The sequence below is a fragment of the Ahaetulla prasina genome, chromosome 11 (genome assembly GCF_028640845.1).
Source record: "Ahaetulla prasina isolate Xishuangbanna chromosome 11, ASM2864084v1, whole genome shotgun sequence".
NCBI classification, from domain to species: Eukaryota; Metazoa; Chordata; class Lepidosauria; order Squamata; family Colubridae; genus Ahaetulla; species Ahaetulla prasina.
The window spans coordinates 14,190,171-14,212,013 of NC_080549.1; the positions used below are offsets into that span (position 1 = coordinate 14,190,171).

Here is a 21,843-nt window from a genome sequence, read left to right on the forward strand (position 1 = left end):
TTCTATTCTATTCAGCAGCAAATATACTTTTTAAAAGTAGAGGTTTTCAGCAGCAAATATTCTAAGAGATGTTTTTGGTAGCAGATAAATACATAGCACCAATGCATTAGAGTTGAAGATGCTGTCTTATCTGCCCCTTTCCACGGTGAGTGAAGAAACTGAGGTCAACAAGGACAAAACAACAAGAGGCAAATGTTTCTCCGGAGGCTGCTTCTTAAGCAAAGCTTTGAAAGAAGGGTATTGTGTACAAATGCAATGTCAACGGACAAATATCACCAGCTTTTTCTCGTGGTTTGCTTTGGAAAAGAAAAACAACAGCAGCAGCCGCAACATAATCTCCTCCAACGCGTAGGCTTTTATTAAATTGTTTTGGAAGGAAAGCCCTTCCTTTTCAAAGAGTGTAGGAATTTAGCACCCCACCCCCCTCCTAGAAGAATGAAATATTTTAGAAAATACTTAAAAGGCAGAATATATTTCCCTGGACGAGAAATGGAGAAACATGTTTTAAAGACAAAGCAGCTTCCTGACTCCCCCCCCCACCTTTGTCAATGGGCCATTAAAGCCTCAACCAAGCTCACTCAATCCCCCCATCATTTGCAACACAATAGAACAGAAACTCACCACATGGCAAGGCTCAGGCAAGCTTGAGGGACAACCTACAATGTTAACTAAGACCCCTAGACCACCTGGGAGTTTGACAACCAATCAGGATACTCTTCCTGTGCCCCAGAAAGTTCAAAGCTCAGAAAAAGCATAAAGCCAGGGAGCACACAGGATCTCATCCCTTTTCTGTTCAGGATCTCAAGCCATGTGATCCTGGCCACCATTAAACCATCTTTCCAAGCAGCCTCCATGTTTCCAGTGTCTTTGTCCCCACTTGGAACTGAACCCAGATGGATATTTCTTCCAACAAGAGAAAGGGAAAGATTGTTCTGCGTTTGAATTTTAAAGCACACAGGCAAACACACACATATGCACACACAAATGGTACAGTAAATTGATTTAATAAATGGACAAGTGGTCTAGAGAAGGGTGTGGTGCAGTGGCCTAGAGGTGGAGCTCTCACAATCAGGAGGCTGTGAGTTCGATCCTAGGTAGAGGCAGATATTTCTCTCTCTCGGCTCACTGAGAATATATCTGCTGAACAAAACTCCGCATTGGCGACAGGAAGGGTATCTGGCCACTCTGCTAGTTCCATTCAGTTGCCCAGACTCCACCCCATAAGGGATTATGGGGTCGTTAAAAGAAGATGATAACAAGTGGTCTAGAGAAGGTCAGAGAGCCCGTTTGGTGTCATTCTTCAAGACTTCAGGCCAGAGACCAGGCGACTGAGAGTTCTGGTCCCATCTTAGGCACAAAGCCAGCTGGGTGACCTTGGGCCAATCATTTTCTGTCAGTGACTGAAGGAGGCAATGACAAACCAGTTCGGGGAAAACCTCTGCAAGAAAACTGCAGGGACTTGCTCAGGCAGTCTCCAAGTATCAGTCATGATTGAATAAAGGGAAAGAGACAGAGACAGAGACAGAGAGAGACAGAGAGAGAGAAAGAGGGGAGGAGAGAGAGACAGAGAGAGAGAAAGGGGGGGAGAGAGGCAGAGGCAGAGAGAGACAGAGAGAAAGAGGGGGGGAGAGAGAGGCAGAGGCAGAGACAGAGAGAGAGAGAGGGAGAGAGAAAGAGGGGGGAGAAAGAGAGAGGGAGAAATAGAGATAGAGAGAGACAGAAAATGAATGAATGAATGAATGAATGAATGAATGAATGAATGAATGAATGAATGAATGAATTTCAGGCAGTCAGCAGCAAGCTATGCTCTCTTTTAGGATCCATTCTATCCTCCATTCTCAAATCTATCCATCTGTTTGTCTTTCTGGTCTACCTGTCTCCATCCACTCATTCACCTACTTACCCAGCCAGCTATCTATCCACCCACCCACCCATTCATCCAGGCATCCACCCAGTTGTAATTCATGATAAAATGCTATATAAAACGGAGTACTTTTATTCAGAAAGACCATCCAATCATGTCCTTCTTCTTCGGAAGAACATTCCACCTCTTCTAGCTCAATGGTCCATGTTCTATCTTTCTAGAGAACTTTCTGGAGCGTGACTAGAACTGGTTGGGAATTGGGATCGTTTCGCTGCTCACCTCCGCAGAGGTCTCTGTGATCTCGAAATTATATTTTCATTCCCGTGAAGTTTGGAATCGCTCCAAATAGTAACAGTAACAGTAACTGGAAGGGACCTTCGAGATCATCTAGTCCAACCCCCTGCTCACGCAGGAGATCTGTACTAGGGATTCGAACTGCTGAACCAAAGCCATCCTTTCGGATCGACAAGCTCAGCGTCTTAGACACTGAGCCACCTAGTCAGGCTATTTTGTTACACCATTCCTTTGATTCCTGGCCATTTAGCTATATAAAAAGTTCATCGTATGGGAAACGAGTTTGTAAACAAAACGTAGGATGTCCTTGGGTGGAGAAATTCTCTCTATACGGCGGAAATATACGAAGGGATTGACCTCGCTATCTACTGAGGTACGAGATGCTTCCCGGCTCACTTCCTGTTATAGAAATTCTGTCAGCCGCGGAGTGGCAGTCCAGCGAAGGACTTATTCTGGGTCGCTTCTCTGAGAAATAGAGCATCTGGCTCTTTTGATATCCCAGAGAAGAAGGTAGCATGTGGCTTTCTGATAAACCCTGTTGCTGAGTCATGGCTGGGAGGTCTTTATGGAGATCCCCATCCGGCTGGTCGCAGGTTGCTCAGCACACTGTCCTCGTCACAACTTCTGGCTGAGGCAGGACAAGCGAAAGCCGCTCCCAACCAAAGGGGGATTTCACTGCCATGAAAGGCCACCGTCTTCCCCTAGAGAGTACCCTGCCCTGAAAAATTTACCCAGCGCATCAGTGGGGAAGACTGTTGGCAAACAATCCGTGGTGGAAGGAAGTGCTCGGCGACGATTGGTGTCCAGCTTAAAGACAGGATGGCGACTTGGCTTCGTAATCCCCTCAAGGAACCAGAGATCGAGCTGTTTGTAAAGGTCAGTTCCTATTTGTTGCAAAGGTAGGCTTTGGGGCAAGTGTTAGAGGCCCTTGTTTAAAAAAATAATCATAACAAGCAGGTTGTGGGGGCAGAATACCAGAGGACTGGCAAACCACAACAGGAAATCGTAAACGTAATGTGCATGATTGTGGGTGGCTGAGACCTTTGAGTCTAGAAGCGTCTACAATTACAAAGCTTTGCTACTACATGGGTAGATGATTAAATTAAGGTTTCCGGACATTTGATACTTCATGAGCTCCAACTTACTAAGTGTTTGGTTTAAGAGCTCGGGTGTGACCATTAAGAAATTTTGCCTAAGAACTTGGCTTGGAGCAGCCGACCAAATGTTCAAGAGCTCCTTCTTTGCTCCTCAAAAGACCTTTTTTTGGGACATCAACCGATGTCGTGGGATCTTGTTGCAATCCATTCTTACCACTAGAGAAAGGTAAAAGTCGCATGGATGAGATGAGGGAGGTAGGATGGAAAAAATCCTGTGAGATCTATCCAGAGATGTCATTTTATACTTAAGTGTTCCTGCACTGTTGTGTAACTTATGGTGGGAATCCTGAAGTCTTATACAAGAACTTGAACTAAGTTAGAATTCACAAGTAAACTTAACCCTGTCCTCTTAGGGAAGCAAAAAAAAAATAGAGATGGAGTTTCTTTTCTCCATGTGTTAACCAACTTATGGGACAAGTGTGCCTGAGTTAATGTTATACCAGAAGTTATTCTCTTTCTAATCCTTTTTTAAAAAATTATTATTCCTTTTCCATTCTCCCTTCCCTTCCAAAACAATTATGTGCAAGTACCATACTCCATGCACGAATACGGTTCTGATGAAATGAATTCCTATCTATAAAAACCGATGCCACAATAAATTGGGTGGCATTTTAATAACGTCGGTTGGCTGCGCTTTGAAAAGATTCCATCCTTACGCTTCTGTGTAGAGACAGCTTCATTCTTTGTATAGTTGTGACTCCTATAATTCACCTTTCACAACTGCCATCAGCCTCTTCCCTTTTTTTGTGTGTGTGTGTGGGAAATCAGAGTTTTGGCCAGGGAGTTACTATGTTTGTAAGTAGCAAATTGCTCTCACTCAAAATCTGCACCAAAATACAGGAGGAGTTTTTGTTTTCATTAATGGCCTGAGGCAGATCTTCCTAGCTTGGCCCCAATAAATCTAAAGAGCAACTGATTTTAAAAATATGGATGCAGCTCATCCTTCTGTGGATTTCTGTGGAAACCACCTTTTGTGGTAAGAGCCATGGTGGCGCAGAGATTAGAATGCAGCATTGCAGGCTATGTTCGAATCTCACCAGCTCAAGGTTTACTCAGCCTTCCATCCTTCCGAGGTTGGTAAAATAAGGACCCAGATTGTTGGGGGCAAGAGGCTGACTCTGTAAACCGCTTAGAGAGGGCTGTAAAGCACTGTGAAGTGGTATATAAGTGCAATTGCTATTTGTATAGCACACTAGACCAATATTTCTCTTGGGAACTTGAAGGTGTGTGGATTTCCCCAACATGCTGGCTGGGAAATTCTGACAATTATCTCGACACAGTTAGAGGTTTCTCAAGGTTGAGATGCAGTGTGGCAGAACATGCTCTGCTGCCATGGCATTTTGGGTGAACCCAAATTATGGCTTGTAAACCAGGCTTTTAAGCCTTTAACATGTTGGAGCATTGAGCTGAACGTTACTGACGTGTTTAAAAAAAGATCTTTCGACAAATATAAAAATATAAAAATAAAAAATATAAAAATCCTGGGATTAGAAAATTTACAATTCCGTCAACTTCGACATGACCTGTGTTTAACACACAAAATCATCTATTGCAATATCCTTCCTGTAAAAGACTACTTCAGCTTCAATCGCAATATTACAAGAGCTAAAAATAGATTCAAGCTAAATGTCAACCGCTTCAAACTTGATTGCAGAAAATATGACTTCTGTAACAGAGTTGTTAATGCTTGGAACTCATTACCTGACTCCATAGTCTCTACTCAAAATCCCAAAATCTTCAACCAAAAACTGTCTACTATTGACCTCACCCCATTCCTAAGAGGCGTGCATAAGAGCACAAAAGTGCCTGTCCTATTGTTCCCTTCATTATATCAAATTAATATACCTGATGCATATTTTTTTTTACATATATATATATATGTATATATATTCTTCATGATATGTTGTTTTATTTATGACAATGTTTGTGTATACTGTTGTGACAAAATGAAATAAAAAAAATAAAAAAAAATAAAGGCCTCAGGCAAGGTGTAAACTAGCTATGGTTCCTCAGGTGTGCAATAGACAAGTCACTCTGCTTTAAGTGTCTTGATTCTGCCATTTGCCACAATCTGGCGCTCAGCTCTAGCTGGTGGACCAGTTTTCGGTTCTGCAATAAAAACCTTGGTTCTAATTTACATGAAAGCTGGGACATGACCACTGAAGTAAAGACAAGGCTAGAGAAAGCTCGAACAGCATTCTTCAAAATGAAAAATGTCTTCTGCAGTCACGACATAAGCCTAAAGTTGAAAATCAGGCTTGTCAGATGTTTTTTTTTATTTATTTTTTTTATTTATTTTTTGTCAATCATATATAAAATAACAGGTAAAAGTATAAACATAATTTGGATACATGAAAAGAGTAAGTAAAAAGGAATATTAGGACAGGGACGGTAGGCACGCAAGTGCCCTTATGCTCTTACAGACCCCTTAGGAATGGGGTGAGGTCAATAGTAGACAGTCTTAGTTTAAAATTTTGGGGGTTTGGGGAAGAAACTGCAGAGTCAGATAGTGCATTCCAGGCATTGACCACTCTGTACTGAAGTCATATTTTCTGCAATCTTGCTCTATGGAGTGGAGAATTGGTCTCTGACAGAAAGTCACTTGAAGAGACTAGAAGCATTTGAAATGTGGAATTTACAGACGGCTGTTACATTTAAGCTGGGTTGACAAAATCAGAAATGAGGAGGTGATAAGCCAAGGGAAAGCCAAGGGAAAGCATCAAAACCATAAAAAAGCAAAAGTTAGAATATTTCGGACATGGGATGGGACACCTGGAAAAATACGACATACTTCACTTAATCCTCCAAGGAAAAATTGAAGGCAAAGGAGGTCCAGGCAGAAGAAGAACATCATCATGGCTTCAAAATCTAAGGGACTGGTTTGGACAAAACTCAGCAGCACTTTTTCGTGCGGCTGTTGATTAAAACATGATAGCCAACATGATCACCAACATCTGATGATGGGTATATCACAAGAAGAAGAGAATAAAAACTGACTTTTAAATTTTTCTATAGCGTCCTATATACAGTAGTGGCCAAAATTGTGGAAACCTTTTGGGGAAAGTGTATTTTTGAGGTTTGATGGCTAATAACTCCACTTTTTTTTTTCCTTTTGGAGTTTCAAGATAATCCTATCCCACTGCTGGAATGGCCTGGGAATAGCCCAGACCTTCACCCCATTGAAAATCTATGGAGCTGATTAAAGAAACTTGTTAGTCAGAAGCGACCCAGCAATAAAACCCAGTTAATAGAAGCCATCATTCAATCTTGCTTTCACATTATAAGAGCTGCAGAACTAACAGACTTGGTTCACTCCATGGGAAGACGTTGTAAGGCCGTCATTCATGCTAAAGGTGACCCGACCCACCATATTAACTGATATGGTGATATTTTTTGTGTATTTTTTGTGTATTTTGTGTATTGTATATTTTGTGTATTTTTTCTACCTGTTTCGCTTTTCTTCTTTCTCCTGTAACTGCTATTCTAATAGCAGATCCTTCATAAAAGTTACTGCATTACATTCTTGATTAAATTATCTTTCCGTTGATATATAATTTCATGGGACTACTCCCCCCCCCAAAAAAAGTGGTGTTATTAGCTAGTTTTAGAAAATACACTTTTCCCAAAAGATTGCCACAATTTTGGCTGCTACTGTTGTTGTAATACTATAAACTGGAACTGTATTTGGGGAGCAAGAATCCCTCTTTTTTCTTAAAACCAGGAATTTACCACTTAAGGTTGTGCAGGGAAGAGAAGCATGAGAAGTCCTTCCCACATTGTTATGTTCAGAGTTTAAAAGAATATGCACGGAAAATTCTGATTAGTTCAGCTACCGCTTCCTTATGAGATCTAATCAAAAGGAGTAAGAAAGGGGCAAAGAATGGAGAAAATCTCCGATGACTCTTGTGTTTTCCTTCCACACCTTTCCTTCTGGGGTTTCCCTCCCTCCTCCTTTCCTTGCAAGCCAACACCACCAATACTTTGTGTTGTGTCCAAAGTTGTTCCCCACTGGGAGGACGGCCTGTGCTCAGCAATCCTTTATCTCATTTCCTGAACAACTCACAATCGCAAAGCCCGAAGACGAAGAGGGCTACAATAGACTGGCAAGCCACGTTGGGAGTTTTCGGTATTGCTTTCACCCCTGCTCCAGCCCGCACCTAAGGAAGCGGAAATCATGTGGCTATTTGCTTTGAAAACAGAACAAAACAATCCCACTCGCTTCCAGTTAGGAAAGATCTTTCCGAGCAGCAGAGATTGGCCCTGAAATAGGACTGGGTCAACTTTATGAAGGAACTCAAAGGTGGTTTTCAAAAAGCGATTGGGCCTTTCTTTGGTTTTTATATCCTTGAAAACGTTTCGCTTCTCGTTCTGAAGAAGTTTCTTAGATGAGAACTGAAAGGTTTTCAAGAAAAAAAAAAACCCAAGACAATCCAGCTGCCTTTTGAAAAGGACCTTGAGACAACCAGGACCTGGACGGTTGAGAATCTTCATAGACTTCTGAAGAAGCAAGAGAAAGCGAGAAGCTCCTAATAACAGAATAACAGAGAGTTGGAAGGGACCTTGGAGGTCTTCTAGTCCAGGGGTCTCCAACCTTGGCAACTTTAAGACTTGTGGACTTCAACTCCCAGAATTCCTCAGCCAGTTTTGCTGGCTGATGAATTCTGGGAGTTGACGTCCACAAGTCTTAAAGTTGCCAAGGTTGGAGACCCCTGTTCTAGTCTAACTTCTTGCTCAGGCAGGAAACTATACCAGAGATCTTCAAACTTGGCAGCTTTAAGACTTGTGGACTTCAACTGCCAGAATTCTTCCACTTACAACACGTAATGATAGTCATTGGGTACAAATTTAACACTTAATGATGCAACACTTAATGATAGTCATAGGCTACAAATAAGCAAACAGGAAACAACCAATATCAATATAAACTGTAAGGATACAATTCGTTCAAAATGGTGTCCTGCTTGAGCAGGGGATTGGACTAGAAGACCTCTAAGGTCCCTTCCAGCTCTATTCTGATTGAAGTTAATTAAGGCTGGCTGGTTGTGTAGGACACAGCAGCAAACTTTACTCCCCCTTTCATTGTTTATATTACCTAGCTCAGTAACACAAGCACATCTGTAGGAAGACTTGGGAGGTGGGTTTGGTATTTCCAGCATTCTCCATTGCCATCAAGGTATCATTTTCTCAGCTGAGTTGATTCACACAGAAAAGAAATGCTATAGCATGAAACTCCAGGGGTTTAACCTCTTTGAGGAGAGCAGCCAGCCAGCATCTGGAAAGCTAGACAATTTGGGCTCAATACAATTGCTTGTTGCAGGGAAAGTGTCACTCAGAACAAATATATTGCTGGTTTCTTTTGTTTTTGTTTCGTTCCTATGGCAGGCTGGCTTGGATGGACAGAACATCGGAAACTGCCCGTTCTGTCAAAGCCTCTTTATGGTGTTATGGCTCAAAGGTGTCAGATTTAATGTCACCACCGTGGATATGACAAGGTAAGAGGTGAGATGTCATGCATTCGGCCGTCCGGTTGTGTGAACACAACTGCACAACTTATTTTCTTCCTCTCTAATTTCCATTTAGGAAACCTGATGAACTGAAGGATTTGGCCCCCGGCATCAACCCTCCGTTTTTAGTGTTCAACAAGGAGCTGAAAACAGATTTTCTGAAGATTGAAGATTTTCTGGAGCAGACCCTCTCACCACCAAAGTATCTTCATTCCCTATTTCAAATGTCCATTCAATTTCTTATTCAAATTTCTTTCCAAATTTTAGGTCGTGTATATTGGAGGTGGAGACCCTTTGGGAGCTCTGTATCCGACGACATTTCATTTTAATGCATGCCGGTTAGCTACATTCAAAGTGACAATGCGCAGAGCTGCCAGGAGAAGGGAATAGCCAAGGAACAAGGGTCGACTCAGGAGTAAAGCCACAGGTGGATGGTGAATGGCCCCCTCCCATAGGGAATAAAAGAGGAGCGAAAGTTATTCTAAGTCTAAAAATCTAAAGAATGTCACTTCTCTGCAGGGGTGGGGTTCAAAAATTTTAGCAAGCAGGTTCTCTGCCCTGTTGCTGGGTGGGCGTGGCCATGGTGGGCGTGGCCTAGTCGACCTCCTGCACCATGGTGGTAGGGGCACTTTTTCCCTCCCCAGGCTCTGGAGGCCCTCTGGAGGCCGCAAATGGGGCCGTTTCCAGCCTTCCCGAACTTCCCGTAGGTCTGTTTTTCACCCCGAGCCTCCACATGTATCCTGCACTTACCTGCATACAAAATGGGCCATGTGGGGACTCCTAGGAGGGGAGGGGAGGGGTGGGCAGGGCAGTGCCAGCCAGGAGTGGGATTTGAGGGTTCTCCGAACTGCACAGAATCTTAGCTAGAGGTTCTCTCGAACCCCTGCGAACCCCTAGCAGCCCCACCCCTGGTTCTATGTCTCTATCACCCTACTTCAGCTGTGCATTCTTGGCAGACTCTGTTGTATGTGGCGGGGGGGGGAGGCATTTTGGGGGTTTTGATGCTCAAAGTCATGTTCCAAGCAAGGCTATATCTAAATACAGAATAATAGAGTTGGAAGGGATCTTGGAGGTCTTCTAGTCTAGGGGTCTCCAACCTTGGTCCCTTTAAGACTTGTGGACTTCAACTCCCAGAGTTCCTCAGCCAGCTTTGCTTAAAGGTCTTAAAGGGACCAAGGTTGGAGACCCCTGTTCTAGTCCAACCCCCAGCTCAAGCATTTGACCCCATATCATTTCAGACAAATGGTTGTCCAATCTCTCCTTTAAAAACCTCCAGTGTTGGAGCACCGACAATTTCTGGAGCCAAATTGTTCCACGGATTAATTGTTCTCACTGTTAGGGATTTTTTTCTTTACTTCTAGGTCGCTTCTCTCCTTGACTAGTTTCCATCCATTGTTTCTTGTCTTATCTTCTGGTTCTTTGGAGAATAGGTTGACTCCCTCTTCTTTGTGGCAGCCCCTCAAATATTGGAAGACTGCTATCAGGTTACCCCTAGTCCTTTTTTTCTCTTGTAGGAAATTAAAAACTCACACCTCTCCTAGAAAAATGAAATATTTTAGGAAATATTAAAAGGGCAGAATATTTCCCCTAAAAGTGAGGCAGAAACTCAACCCCCCCCCCTTTGTTAATGGGCCATTAATGGCCTGAGCCAGTCCATTCTACATAATAAAGATCTACCTCCTTCAGGTAGAGCCATTTAATCACCCTTCATTGCATCACCCAACAAGATTCAACCAAATTTAGCACACAGACAACCTACAAAGCTAGTCATGACCTCTGCCAACAACCAATCAGGATGCTCTTCCTGTGCCCCAGGAAGTTCAAAGCCAGAGAGGGTATAAAACCTAAGGACTCTCAGCATCTCTTCCCTGTTTTTTGCCCAAGATCTCCAGGCATGTGAGATCAATAAACCTTCTTTCAAGCAACTTCCATGAATCCAGTGTCTTTTCCCCCACTTGGAACTGAACCCAGAAGGATATTTCTTCCAACAATTTATACTAGCCGTAGCCAATTCCTGCAACCGTTCTTCATTTGTTTTGGTCTCCAGGCCCTTAAATATCTTAGTTGCTCTCTGCACTCTTTCCAAAATCTCAACATGTAACCAGGACAGTGGTAGAATTCATTTTTTTTTACTATCGGTTCTGTGGGCATGGCTTGTTGGGCGTGGCAGGGCAAATCCCCATTCCCTCCTCACTCCTGGTGGAAGGATATTGGAAAATCTCCATTCCCTCCCCACTCCAGGGGAAGGATATTGCAAAATCTCCATTCCCTCCCCACTCCAGAGGAAGGATTCTGCAAAATCCCCATTCCCTCCCCACTCCAGGAGAAGGATACAGCAAAATCCCCATTCCCACCCCATTCCAGGGGAAGGATATTGCAAAATCCGCATTCCCTCCCCACTCCTGGGGGAAAGATATTGCAAAATCTCCATTCCCTCTCCACTCCTGGGAAAAGGATACTGCAAAATTGTGGCGATTCAGACGGGGTATCTGAGGGCGGTCTTGGTGATGTTGTGTGGGATGAGTTTGACCCTGTGACTCCCGAGGACATGGACAGGTTGCTGGGTAGATTGAATGCCACCACGTGTTTACTGGACCCGTGCCCCTCCTGGCTGGTGCTGGCCACTCAGGAGGTGACACGAGGCTGGCTCCAGGGGATTACGAGTGCTTCCTTGTTGGAGGGAGTCTTTCCGGCCGCCTTGAAAGAGGCGGTGGTGAGGCCCCTCCTCAAGAAGCCTTCCTGACCCGCTGTTTTAGGTAATTATCGTCGGTCTCCAACCCGCCGCAGCGAAGGTTGTAGAGAGTATGGTGGCATATCAGTTTCCCCTGCACCTGGAGGAAACTGTCTATCTGGACCTGCTCCAGTCCGGCTTCCGACCGGTTACAGCACTGAGACGGCTTTGGTCGCAGGATGATCTCTGGAGGGCCAGGGATAGGGGTTATTCCTCTGCCCTGGTCCTATTAGACCTCTCAGCGGCTTTTGATACCATCGACCATGGTATCCTGCTGCGCCGTTGGAGGGGTTGGGAGTGGAGGCACCGCTTATCGGTGGTTCTCCTCCTATCTCTCCGACCGGTCGCAGACGGTGTTGACGGGCAGAGGTCACCCGCGGCGCCTCACTTGTGGGTGCCGCAGGGGTCGATTCTCTCGCCTTCTGTTCAACATCTATATGAAGCCGCTGGGTGAGATCATCAGTGGCTTCGTGTGAGGTACCAGCTGTACGCTGATGACACCCAGCTGTACTTTTCCACACCGGCCACCCCAATGAAGCTATCAAGTGCTGTCCCGTGTCTGGAAGCCGACGGGTCTGGATGGGGAGAAACAGGCTCAAGCTCAATCCTCCAAGACGGAGTGGCTGTGGATGCCGGCATCCCGGTACAGTCAGCTGAGTCCGCGGCTGACTGTCGGGAGCGAGTCATTGGCCCGATGGAAGGGTGCGAATTTGGGCGTTCTCCTGGATGCTCGGCTGTCTTTTGAAGATCATTTGACGGCCGCCTCCAGGAGAGCTTTCCACCAGGTTCGCCTGGTGCGCCAGTTGCGCCTTTCTAGACCGGGATGCCTTGTGCACAGTCACCACGCCTTGTGACGCCTCGCCTGACTACTGCAATGCTCTACATGGGGCTCCCCTTGAAGGGCATCCGGAGGCTGCAGTTGGTCCAGAATGCAGCTGCGCGGGTGATAGAGGGAGCCCCTCGTGGCTCCCGAGTGACACCTATCCTGCGCAGGCTGCACTGGCTACCTGTGGCCTTCCGGGTGCGCTTCAAGGTGTTGGTGGACGTCTTTAAAGCGCTCCATGGCATAGGGCCGGGTTACTTACGGGACCGCCTGCTGCTACCGAATACCTCTCACCGACCCGTGCGCTCTCACAGGGAGGGACTCCTCAGGGTGCCGTCGGCGCGACAGTGTCGTCTGGCGACACCCAGGGGAAGGGCCTTCTCTGTGGGGGCTCCCGCCCTCTGGAACGAGCTCCCCCCAGGACTTCGTCAACTTCCGGACCTCCGAACCTTTCGCCGCGAGCTCAAAACGTACTTATTTATCTGCGCTGGACTGGGTTAGTTTTTTAAGTTATGGGTTTTTAATGGTGATTTTATAGTTTAGGGTTTTATATCGGTCGTTTGACCGTTTTTAGTTTTAAATTGGCCGGTTAAATATTTCATTTTAAATGTATTTTAAATTTATTGTGTACCTATGTGTTTTAATAAGGCTGTACACCGCCCTGAGTCCTTCGGGAGAAGGGCGGTCTAGAAATCTAATTAATAAAATCCCCATTCCCACCCCAGTCCCGGGGGAAGGATATTGGAAAATCTCCATTCCCTCCCCACTCCAGAGGAAGGATTCTGCAAAATCCCCATTCTCACCCCATTCCAGGGGAAGGAAATTGCAAAATCCGCATTCCCTCCCCACTCCTGGGGGAAAGATATTGCAAAATCTCCATTCCCACCCCACTCTTGGGGCCAGCCAGAGGTGGCATTTGCCGGTTCTCCGAACCGCTCAAAATTTCCGCTACCGGTTCTCCAGAACCTGTCAGAACCTGCTGGATTTCACCCCTGAACCAGGCGCATTTCAAAAATCTGCTTTGCTCAGCCGCCATTTCACCTCTGCATGGAAATTCGGCCGCCTGAACCCTGTTTGCGCTGAAGGACCGATGGGACAAAGCTGCATGTTGCAGAGATGATTTCTGGCAGAGAGGCTGCCATCCGATGGTCCTCCTCGATGAGAGAGGGACAGCTTGCAAGAGCCATCTGTTTCCCACCAGGACCAGAGAGGAAACCTGGTGACCGGAGAGATTTAAAAAAAACAAACAAACAATGGAGGGAAGTCAAGCATAGGACAGAGGACAAATTGAAAGGCGAAGGGAAAAGAGAAAGAGAGGCGAGCTTTCTTGCAAGAAAGGTCACCTTTGTGCTTACAGGGGTAGTTTTGTGCTTCTTTGCAGAGCCACCCGAGGCAGGGTTGTCTTTTAAGTAAGTCCCCTCCTCCCTCCCTCCCTCCCTCTCTCATTTTTTTTTTTTTTTAAAGGATTGAAAAGTAGCTGCGGAGCCAAACGAAACGCTCAGCTCCAAAGGTTCCAAGGGAGGCCAAGATGCGCTCATTGTTGGCAGCCACTGTACGAATTGTCTGACTGCAGCTGCAGTAAACAGGAGGCTCTTTAAAGGACAAGCGCCCCAAAGGAGAGCATTTCTTGCAGTGCGTCACACACACGTGTGTGTGTGTGTGTGTGTGTGTGTGTGTGTGTGTGTGTGTGAGAGAGAGAGAGAGAGAGAGAGAGAGAGAGAGAGAGAGCGCTTCTTTTTTAAGATATTGGAACAGGCAGATCATTTCTCTTTCTCTCTCTCTCTCTTTCTCTCTCTCTCTCTCTCTCTCTCTCTCTCTCTCTCTCTCTCACACACACACACACACACACACACACACACACACACACGAACTGCAGTCAATAAAGTGGGCTTGCAATAATGAGACCCCTTCTGATGTCTCAGACTACAAATCGATCGAGCTTAACGTTAAGCAATGGTGGGAGCTGTAACCCATCCCATCCGAAAAGGGACCAGACTTTGGAGGGGAAATGGCCATAGATTATATAGCAGGAGGATCGGGGTCTTTTTAATGCTCTCGGCTGGTTTCACAGTTTACATTGTGGAAACTCACCAGAAAAGGCACTCAAATATCCAGAGGCAAATGGAAGGATAAGAAAATAGAGATGGCATGGCAATGTTGCTCTCTAGCGGCCAAAATTTTTCATTGCTTGTATTTACCTATCTGTCTCCTTTTTGCTTAGTCTGAATACCACCACACCTCCTCCTCCTCCTCCTCCTCCCTCTCCCCCTCTTGTTCCCCCTCCAGCTCCCACCCTTCTCCTCCTCCTCCCTCTCCCTCTCCCTCTCCTGTGCGCCCTCTCCTTCTCCACCCTGTCGCCTCCTCCTCCTCCCTCTCCCCTCTTGCTCCCACTCTCCTCCTTCTCCTCCCTCTCCCCCTCCCCCTCGCTCCCATTCTTCTCCTCCTCCTCCCTCTCCCTCTCCCTCACCCTCACCCACTCCCCTTCTCCTTCTCCTCCCTCTTCCTCTCCCCCTCTCGCTCTCACTCCCTTCCTTCTCCTCCTCCTCCTCCCTCTCCCACTCTTCTCCTCCCTCTCCTCTCCCTCCCCTTCCTTCTCCTCCTTCTCACTCTCCCTACCCTCCCGCCTCCCACTCTTCTCCTCCTCCTCCTCTCCTTCTCCCAATCCTCTCCTCCTCCTCCCTCTCCCCTCTCACTCCCTCTCCTCCTCCTCCCTCTCCCACTCTTCTCCTCCTCCTCCCTCTCCTCTCCCTCCTCTCCCATCTCCTTCTCCTTCTCCTCCTCTCCCTATCCCCTCTACTCCTCCTCCTCCCTCTCCTCCCTCTCCCACTCTTCTCCTCCTCCTCTCCTCTCCTCCCTCTCCCCATCTCCTTCTCCTTCTCCTCCCTCTCCCCTATCCCCCTCTACTCCTCCTCCTCCCTCCTCCTTCTCCCAATCCCTCTCCTCCTCCTCCCGCTCCCTCTCCCCCTCTCCCTCCCTCTCCTCCTTCTCCTCCCTTTCCCCCTCCCCCTCTCCTCCTTCCGGTGTATCATGGTAACTTTCTCTGCTTTAAAAATCTTGTCTCATTGTTCTTCAGAGATCGATTCGTCAAACGATGATTTGGAAGCAAATGTGTTGTGTTATTCATTGGCGTGGAAGAAAATTAACTTTGCATTTCTTGTTAAGGTACCCACAGCTCACTCCCCAAAACAAGGAGTCCGTGGATGTGGGCAGAAACATTTTTGCCAAATTCTCCGCATACATCAAGAACCCCCATAAGGAAGCAAATAAAAGTAAGGAAGTGGGGGGGGGGAAACACAGGCGTGTTTTTCTCACTTGGGGATCTTTTTTCTCTTTTTTAAACTCTCTCTTACAAATGTTTTTGTCTGATAAGCAAAATTAGTCCTTGACTTACAACCATTCATTTCGTGACTGTTCGAAGTTACGACAGCACTGAAAAAAAGTGACATGACCAATCTTCACACTTACAACCGTTCCCCATCTTCACCTGATCAAAATTGCAGTGCTTGGCAAACTGGCATGCATTTAGGATGATTCAGTGCGCCAGGTCACGTCATCACCATTTGAGGTACCATTTGAGTCAGTAGGGAAACCTGGTTCTGCTTAACAACCACATGATTCACTTAACAACTGTGGTACAGAAAGATCCGTGGTGGTGCAGTGGTTAGAGTGCAGTACTACAACCTACTTCTGCTGCCTGCCGGCTGCCTGCAATTTGGCAGTTCAAATCTCACCAGGCTCAAGGCTGACTCAGCCTCTCATCCTTCTGAAATGGGTAAAATGAGGACCCAGATTGTTGGGGGGCAATAGACTCTGTAAACCGCTTGACTCTGTAAACCGCTTACTGTAGAGAGGGCTGTAAAGTACTGGAAATTGGTATATAAGTCTAAGTGCTATTGCTATTGCTATTGAATCCGAAAGCAGCTACTGCCCTTCTTTCCTTCCTTCCTTCCTTCCTTCCTTCCTTCCTTCCTTCCTTCCTTCCTTCCTTCCTTCCTTCCCTCCCTCCCAGTGGTTAGAATGCAGTGTTGCAGACTAATTCTGCCCACTGCCAGGAGTTCAATCCTTACTGGCTCAAGGTTGACTCAGCCTTTCATCCTTCTGAAATGGGTAAAATGAGGAGCCAGATTGTTGGGGGCCATAAGCTGACCCTGTACACCACTTAGAGAAGGCTGTAAAAGCACTGTGAAGCGGTATATAAGTCTAAATTCTAATACAATTGCTATCACAAAACTGGGCATGACTAACTTAACAACCGCCTTGGTTAGCAATGGCCCCCACTGTGGCCGTAAGTCAAGGACCATTAGAATAAGCCATTAGGATGGAAGAATGATGCATTGGTTTCCACGTCTTTTTCTTGTGCTTCAGATCTGGAGAAAGCTTTGCTGAAAGAGTTCCAGCGCTTGGATGATTACTTAAGAAACCCCCTGCCTGAAGAAGTTGATCAGAATTGTGCTGAAGACTTTCTGGTTTCTGAAAGGAAATTCCTGGATGGAAACCGGATGACATTGGCAGACTGCAACCTTCTCCCCAAACTCAACATCATCAAGGTGAATGTATCTTGCTCTTCGATATATCATGCTCTTCATCTCTTTTTTTCAGTTGAGTTACAGCTCCTATGTTATGTCTTCCTTTCTCATCCACATTTGTGGTTGAAGCAGTTTATTGCTGAATTATAGGACCATCCCTTTGATCTCAGTCTCTCTGGTCTCTATTGTTTGGAGAAAGGAAGGAAGGAAGGGAGGGAGGGAGGGAGGGAGGGAGGGAGGGAGGAAATTAAAAACATATATCTGAATAACATATATATCATTGCTGAAATCTGAACTGGTTTACTACCGGTTCGCTGGCTGGCAGAGGTGGGTTTCAGCAGGTTCTGACCAGTTCTGGAAAAACCAGTAGCTGAAATTTTGAGTAGTTTGGAGAACCGGTAGTAAAAATTCTGACTTCTTTTTCTTCGCTGGTTCTCTCCCACTTTCTAGATTGCCGCCAAGAAGTATCGCAACTTTGAGATCCCTTTGGAGATGACTGCACTTTGGCGCTATCTCCACCATGCTTATGCCCGGAATGAGTTCAGCCACACTTGTCCAGCTGACGAAGAGATCGAACGCACTTACGCCAGCGTGGCTAAGAAGATGAGTTAAAGACTAAGCTCTGGAGGTTGGCGCCTGCAAAGGTCTACCAGCGAGTTGGGTGTGCAATACTGACCCCCACCCCGCAAGCTGAATATTCTTCATATAATAGTCTTTTTAAAAAAACTTATTTTGTATTTTTAGGGGGAGAATTCATTGTAGTCATCTTTTTCTGCCAAACCTTTTGACCATGAGTTGGTCATCATTGAGAGATTCTTCTTTTGGCGTTTCTTCACCTGCGTGTACACTTTTCATGGAGCAAAAGTCGTTAAATCTGACCCTCCAGCGTGATTTGTTCTAAATTCTGTTAAGAGATTCCGTTAAGAGTTTTTGCAAGACTTCCAAGAATCAACTGATCAAACACTACCTTGTTAAAGAAGATTATGTGCCTCTGCACCTAGCAAGGATATTTTTTTTTCCCCATCCAGACTTCTAGGTTGGGGGTTTATAAATAGCCTGAGCGCCATCCTTGCAGTTTCTTCTCTTGGACATCTTATGCCCTCTCTGCTTGATCAGCTCTGGGAACCATCTGCAGATGCTGCTGTTGAGCCGATCCGGTCCTGTTGAGGATCCTTGTCCTTCTCTTGGGTGGTGTCAGGCTGCCTCTCATTATATCTAGGAAAGAATACACCTTGACTTCATTTGCAGATAAAGAAAAGTACTTTTACTAGATACATCTTGACTGCAGCAGTATAAAGTTGAATCTGAGACAAAATATGGCTAACAATCTATATCTCCCCTGTTACTCCCTCCTCTTCCCCAAGAGGTCATCAAGTCTGGTCCAATGCCAACTCCTTCTCGGGGCCCCGTGGTAATCTTCTTCCGCAGATCTCTGGCTGTCAGTTATATCAGGAATGCAATGTCCGTTAGAGTTCGCGCTCAAACATTCCTGTTGAATTCAAAACATTAATCTCCCCTCCCCCCTTAATTATGTCAGACCGACACTCTTAAAGGGCCCTCTCTACTTAACTTGAATCCAAGAGCTATTTACATTAGAAATAAAACCCCATGCTATCTAACAACTGAATATAAGGAGTACAAAAAGATATGAAGATTGGAGTGGAGGCTGACAGGTGGGTTGAGGTAGTGGTGGAATTCAAATGTTTTTTACTACCGGTTCTGTGGGCGTGGCTTGGTGAGCGTGGCTTGGTGGGCCTGGATACTGCAAAATCTCCATTCCCACCCCACTCCTGGGGGAAGAATACTGCAAAATCGGCCGAAGAGGTTGTAGGAAAAAATGCTTTTAAAAGTAAAAGTAAAAAAAAAAAAGTTGGCCACGCCCACCCAGTCACATTACCACCACCACCCACCAAGCCACGCCCAGAGAACCGGTAGTAACAAATTTTACATTTCACCCCTGCCATTAACTTAGTTTGTAGATTATCCTAAAATCAGGCTTGTTTTTAATCTTAGCATGACAGGGGAGCCAGGTAGTTTATTTAACAAGCTTTTTTAAAAAAAATAAATAAATAAATACTGACTTGGCTTTACCTCCAAGTCAAGCCATGACTTTAAGGAACCGTTATAATCCTGTTTATCATTCTGCACCATTTTTGAGCTCCTGGGCTTCAAGGCTCTGCCTTGCGACTTCTCTTGGAGAAACAAGTGTTTTGCAAGTTGAAGTGGTCCGTCATATAAATAGGTAACGTAACAAGATACTGTAGATCAAGGTGTCCCACCTTAGCAATTTTAAGACTTGTGGACTTCCAACTTCCCTAATTTAGATACAGATACAGATTAACAGAGCCGGAAGGGACCTTGTAGGTCATCTAGTCCAACCCTCCGCCCAAGCAGGAAACACCTACACCATTTCTGACAGATGGCAGTCCAGTCTCTTCTTGAAAACTTCCAGTGATGAAGCTCCCACAACTTCCGAAGGCAACTTCTGTTCCATTGGTTGATTTTTCTCATTGTCAGAAAGTTCTTCCTTATTTCTAGGTTGACTCTCTCCTTGTTCAGTTTCCATCCATTATTCCTTGTCTGGCCTTTGGGTGCTTTGGAAAACAGCTTGACCCCTTTCTCTGTGTGGCAGCCCCTCAAATATTGGAAAACAGCTACCATGTCTCCCCTGGTCCTTCTCTTCACTAGACTAGCCATGCCCAGTTCCTGCAACCGTTCATCACGCGTTTTAGCCTCCAGTCCCCTAATCCTCTTGGTTGCTGTTCTCTGCACTCTTTCTAGAGTCTCAATATTCTTTTTATAGTGTGGTGACCAAAACTGAATGCAGTGTTCTAGGCTTTATAGAGTGCTATTAGTACCTCACTTGATTCTCAGCCAGCATGTCCACAAGTCCACAAATCTTAAAGTTGCCAAGGTTGGACACCCTTATTGTAGATGAATAAGAGCACTCTTTAAAAAGCAAAGATAACAGATATTCATAAAGTACTGGGGAACTGCACAATTGAAGAGTGAAAGCTTTCGTTTAACCCAGCAGTTCTCAACCTGTGGGTCGCGACCCCTTTGGGGGTCAAATGACGATTTGCAAGGGGTCGCCTAAGACCATCGGAAATATGGGAAGTATACTTGCGAGTCGAAGAATCGCGCTCCAATGGTTGACTCCACAAGCCAGCTGCAGGCTCTTCAAATCGCTAGCCGAATTCGGCTTCAGGCGCGATGAATTAAAAAAGAGAGAAATCTTTGCTCTGATGTCTCCCTCTCAAGCCAGCTGCAATCACTCCCAATCGCTAGCCTAATCTGGCTTCAGGTGCGATAAATTTAATAGGGGAGGAGTCTCCGCTTTAATGCCTCTGTCCTCAAGGCAATCGCAAGCAGTTCAGATCGCTAGCCAATACGGCTTCAGGCGCGATAAATTCAAAAAAACAGTTTGCCACTTTTTTCCCCCTTCTGCGGCTGCTGAGCCGCATTGAAATCGCTGCCTATCGTTTGCACATGCTTGCGGATGATTTTACAGTTGGGGTCGCCACATCGTGGGGAATTGTATTAAAGGGGTTGCAGCACTATAAAGGTTGAGAACCACTGGTTTAACCTAAGTCTTCTGAGTTTCTTACACAAGACACATGTTAGGAGTCACAAAACACTAAGCCACAGTATCTCTAAGAGGTTTTCGATTTCTTCTGTAGCAACAAGGAAAGGAAAATCCTGACTTAAAAAAAAAAATAGATGTGTCTGTTTACTTTGTATTCCTGTAATGATAATAAACTTTATTTTATATACAACCTCCACTGCTGACTTAAATGATATTTCTGGTAGGTAGTTGCTGATATGTAAAATAAACACACGGGTTCAAAGTGTTTCTTCCATCAAACTCGGCTAAAGACTCGTAGCCGGTTCAAGAGACGTTAAAGTCACACATTACATGCAAAAATGCAGAGATCCAACAGAACGTACATTCCAGAAATAACGTCTCCCAAGGTGCTTTTTCCAAAAGGCAACTGGACTTTTTTTCCCCTTGAAGATATTTTGCTTCTCATCCAAGAAGCTTCTTCAGTTCTGACTGAATGGTGGAGAATGGAAGGATTGATATTCCTTTGCAGTCATCTAGTCATTAGTACTCTCTCTGAGTGATAACGGGAAGGAATATTAATCCTTCCATTCTTTACCATTCAGTCAGAACCGAAGAAGCTTCTAGGATGAGAAGCAAAATATCTTCAAGGGGAAAAAAAGTCCAGTTGCCTTTTGGAAAAAAAAACACCACCACTTTGGAGACAATAAATGTCTGAGAATTTCCATAGACTTCCAGAAATAATAGAACTCTTTTGAGGCTCACTGTTATAGAAATTGCTTAGGACTGGATGCAAATACAGTAGTGGCCAAAATTGTGGAAACCTTTTGGGAAAAGTGTATGTTTGAGGTTTGATGGCTAATAACACCACTTTTTTTGGGGGGGGGAGATTCAAGATAATCCTATTCCACTCCTGGAATGGCCTGGGAATAGCCCAGACTTTTACCCTATTGAAAATCTATGGAGCCGACTAAAGAAACTTGTTAGTCAGAAGCGACCCAGCAATAAAACCCAGTTAATAGAAGCCATCATTCAATTAATATTGGTTTCACATGATAACAGCTGCAGAACTCAAAGACTTGGTTCACTCCATGGGAAGGTGTTGTAAGGCTGAAATTCATGCTAAAGGTTACCCAACTAAGTATTAACTGACATGGTGATAAGTTTTGTATATCTCGTTTTTTATCTCGGTTTACTTTTCCTCTTTATAACTGCTATTCTAATAGCAAATCCTTCATAAAAGTTATTGCATTACATTCCTGATTATATTATCTTTCCATTGATATATAATTTTATGATACTACTCCCCAAAAAAGGTGGTGTTATTAGCTAGTTGTAGAAAATACATTTTTCCCAAAAGGTTTCCACAATTTTGGCTAATA

At 45.1% G+C, this 21,843-nt stretch overlaps 1 protein-coding gene across 1 annotated transcript; it reads left to right on the forward strand.

Annotated features, from left to right (window-relative positions):
* Positions 1-2,584: 2,584 nt before the first annotated feature.
* CLIC2 (chloride intracellular channel 2) lies at positions 2,585-20,681 on the forward strand. Its single transcript, XM_058196571.1, has 6 exons — positions 2,585-3,034; positions 8,698-8,807; positions 8,896-9,021; positions 15,536-15,642; positions 16,739-16,920; positions 17,350-20,681. Exons 1-6 carry the CDS (start codon positions 2,978-2,980, stop codon positions 17,509-17,511), a joined length of 744 nt encoding a protein of 247 aa, XP_058052554.1. The 5' UTR covers positions 2,585-2,977; the 3' UTR covers positions 17,512-20,681.
* The last annotated feature ends 1,162 nt before the right edge of the window (positions 20,682-21,843 follow it).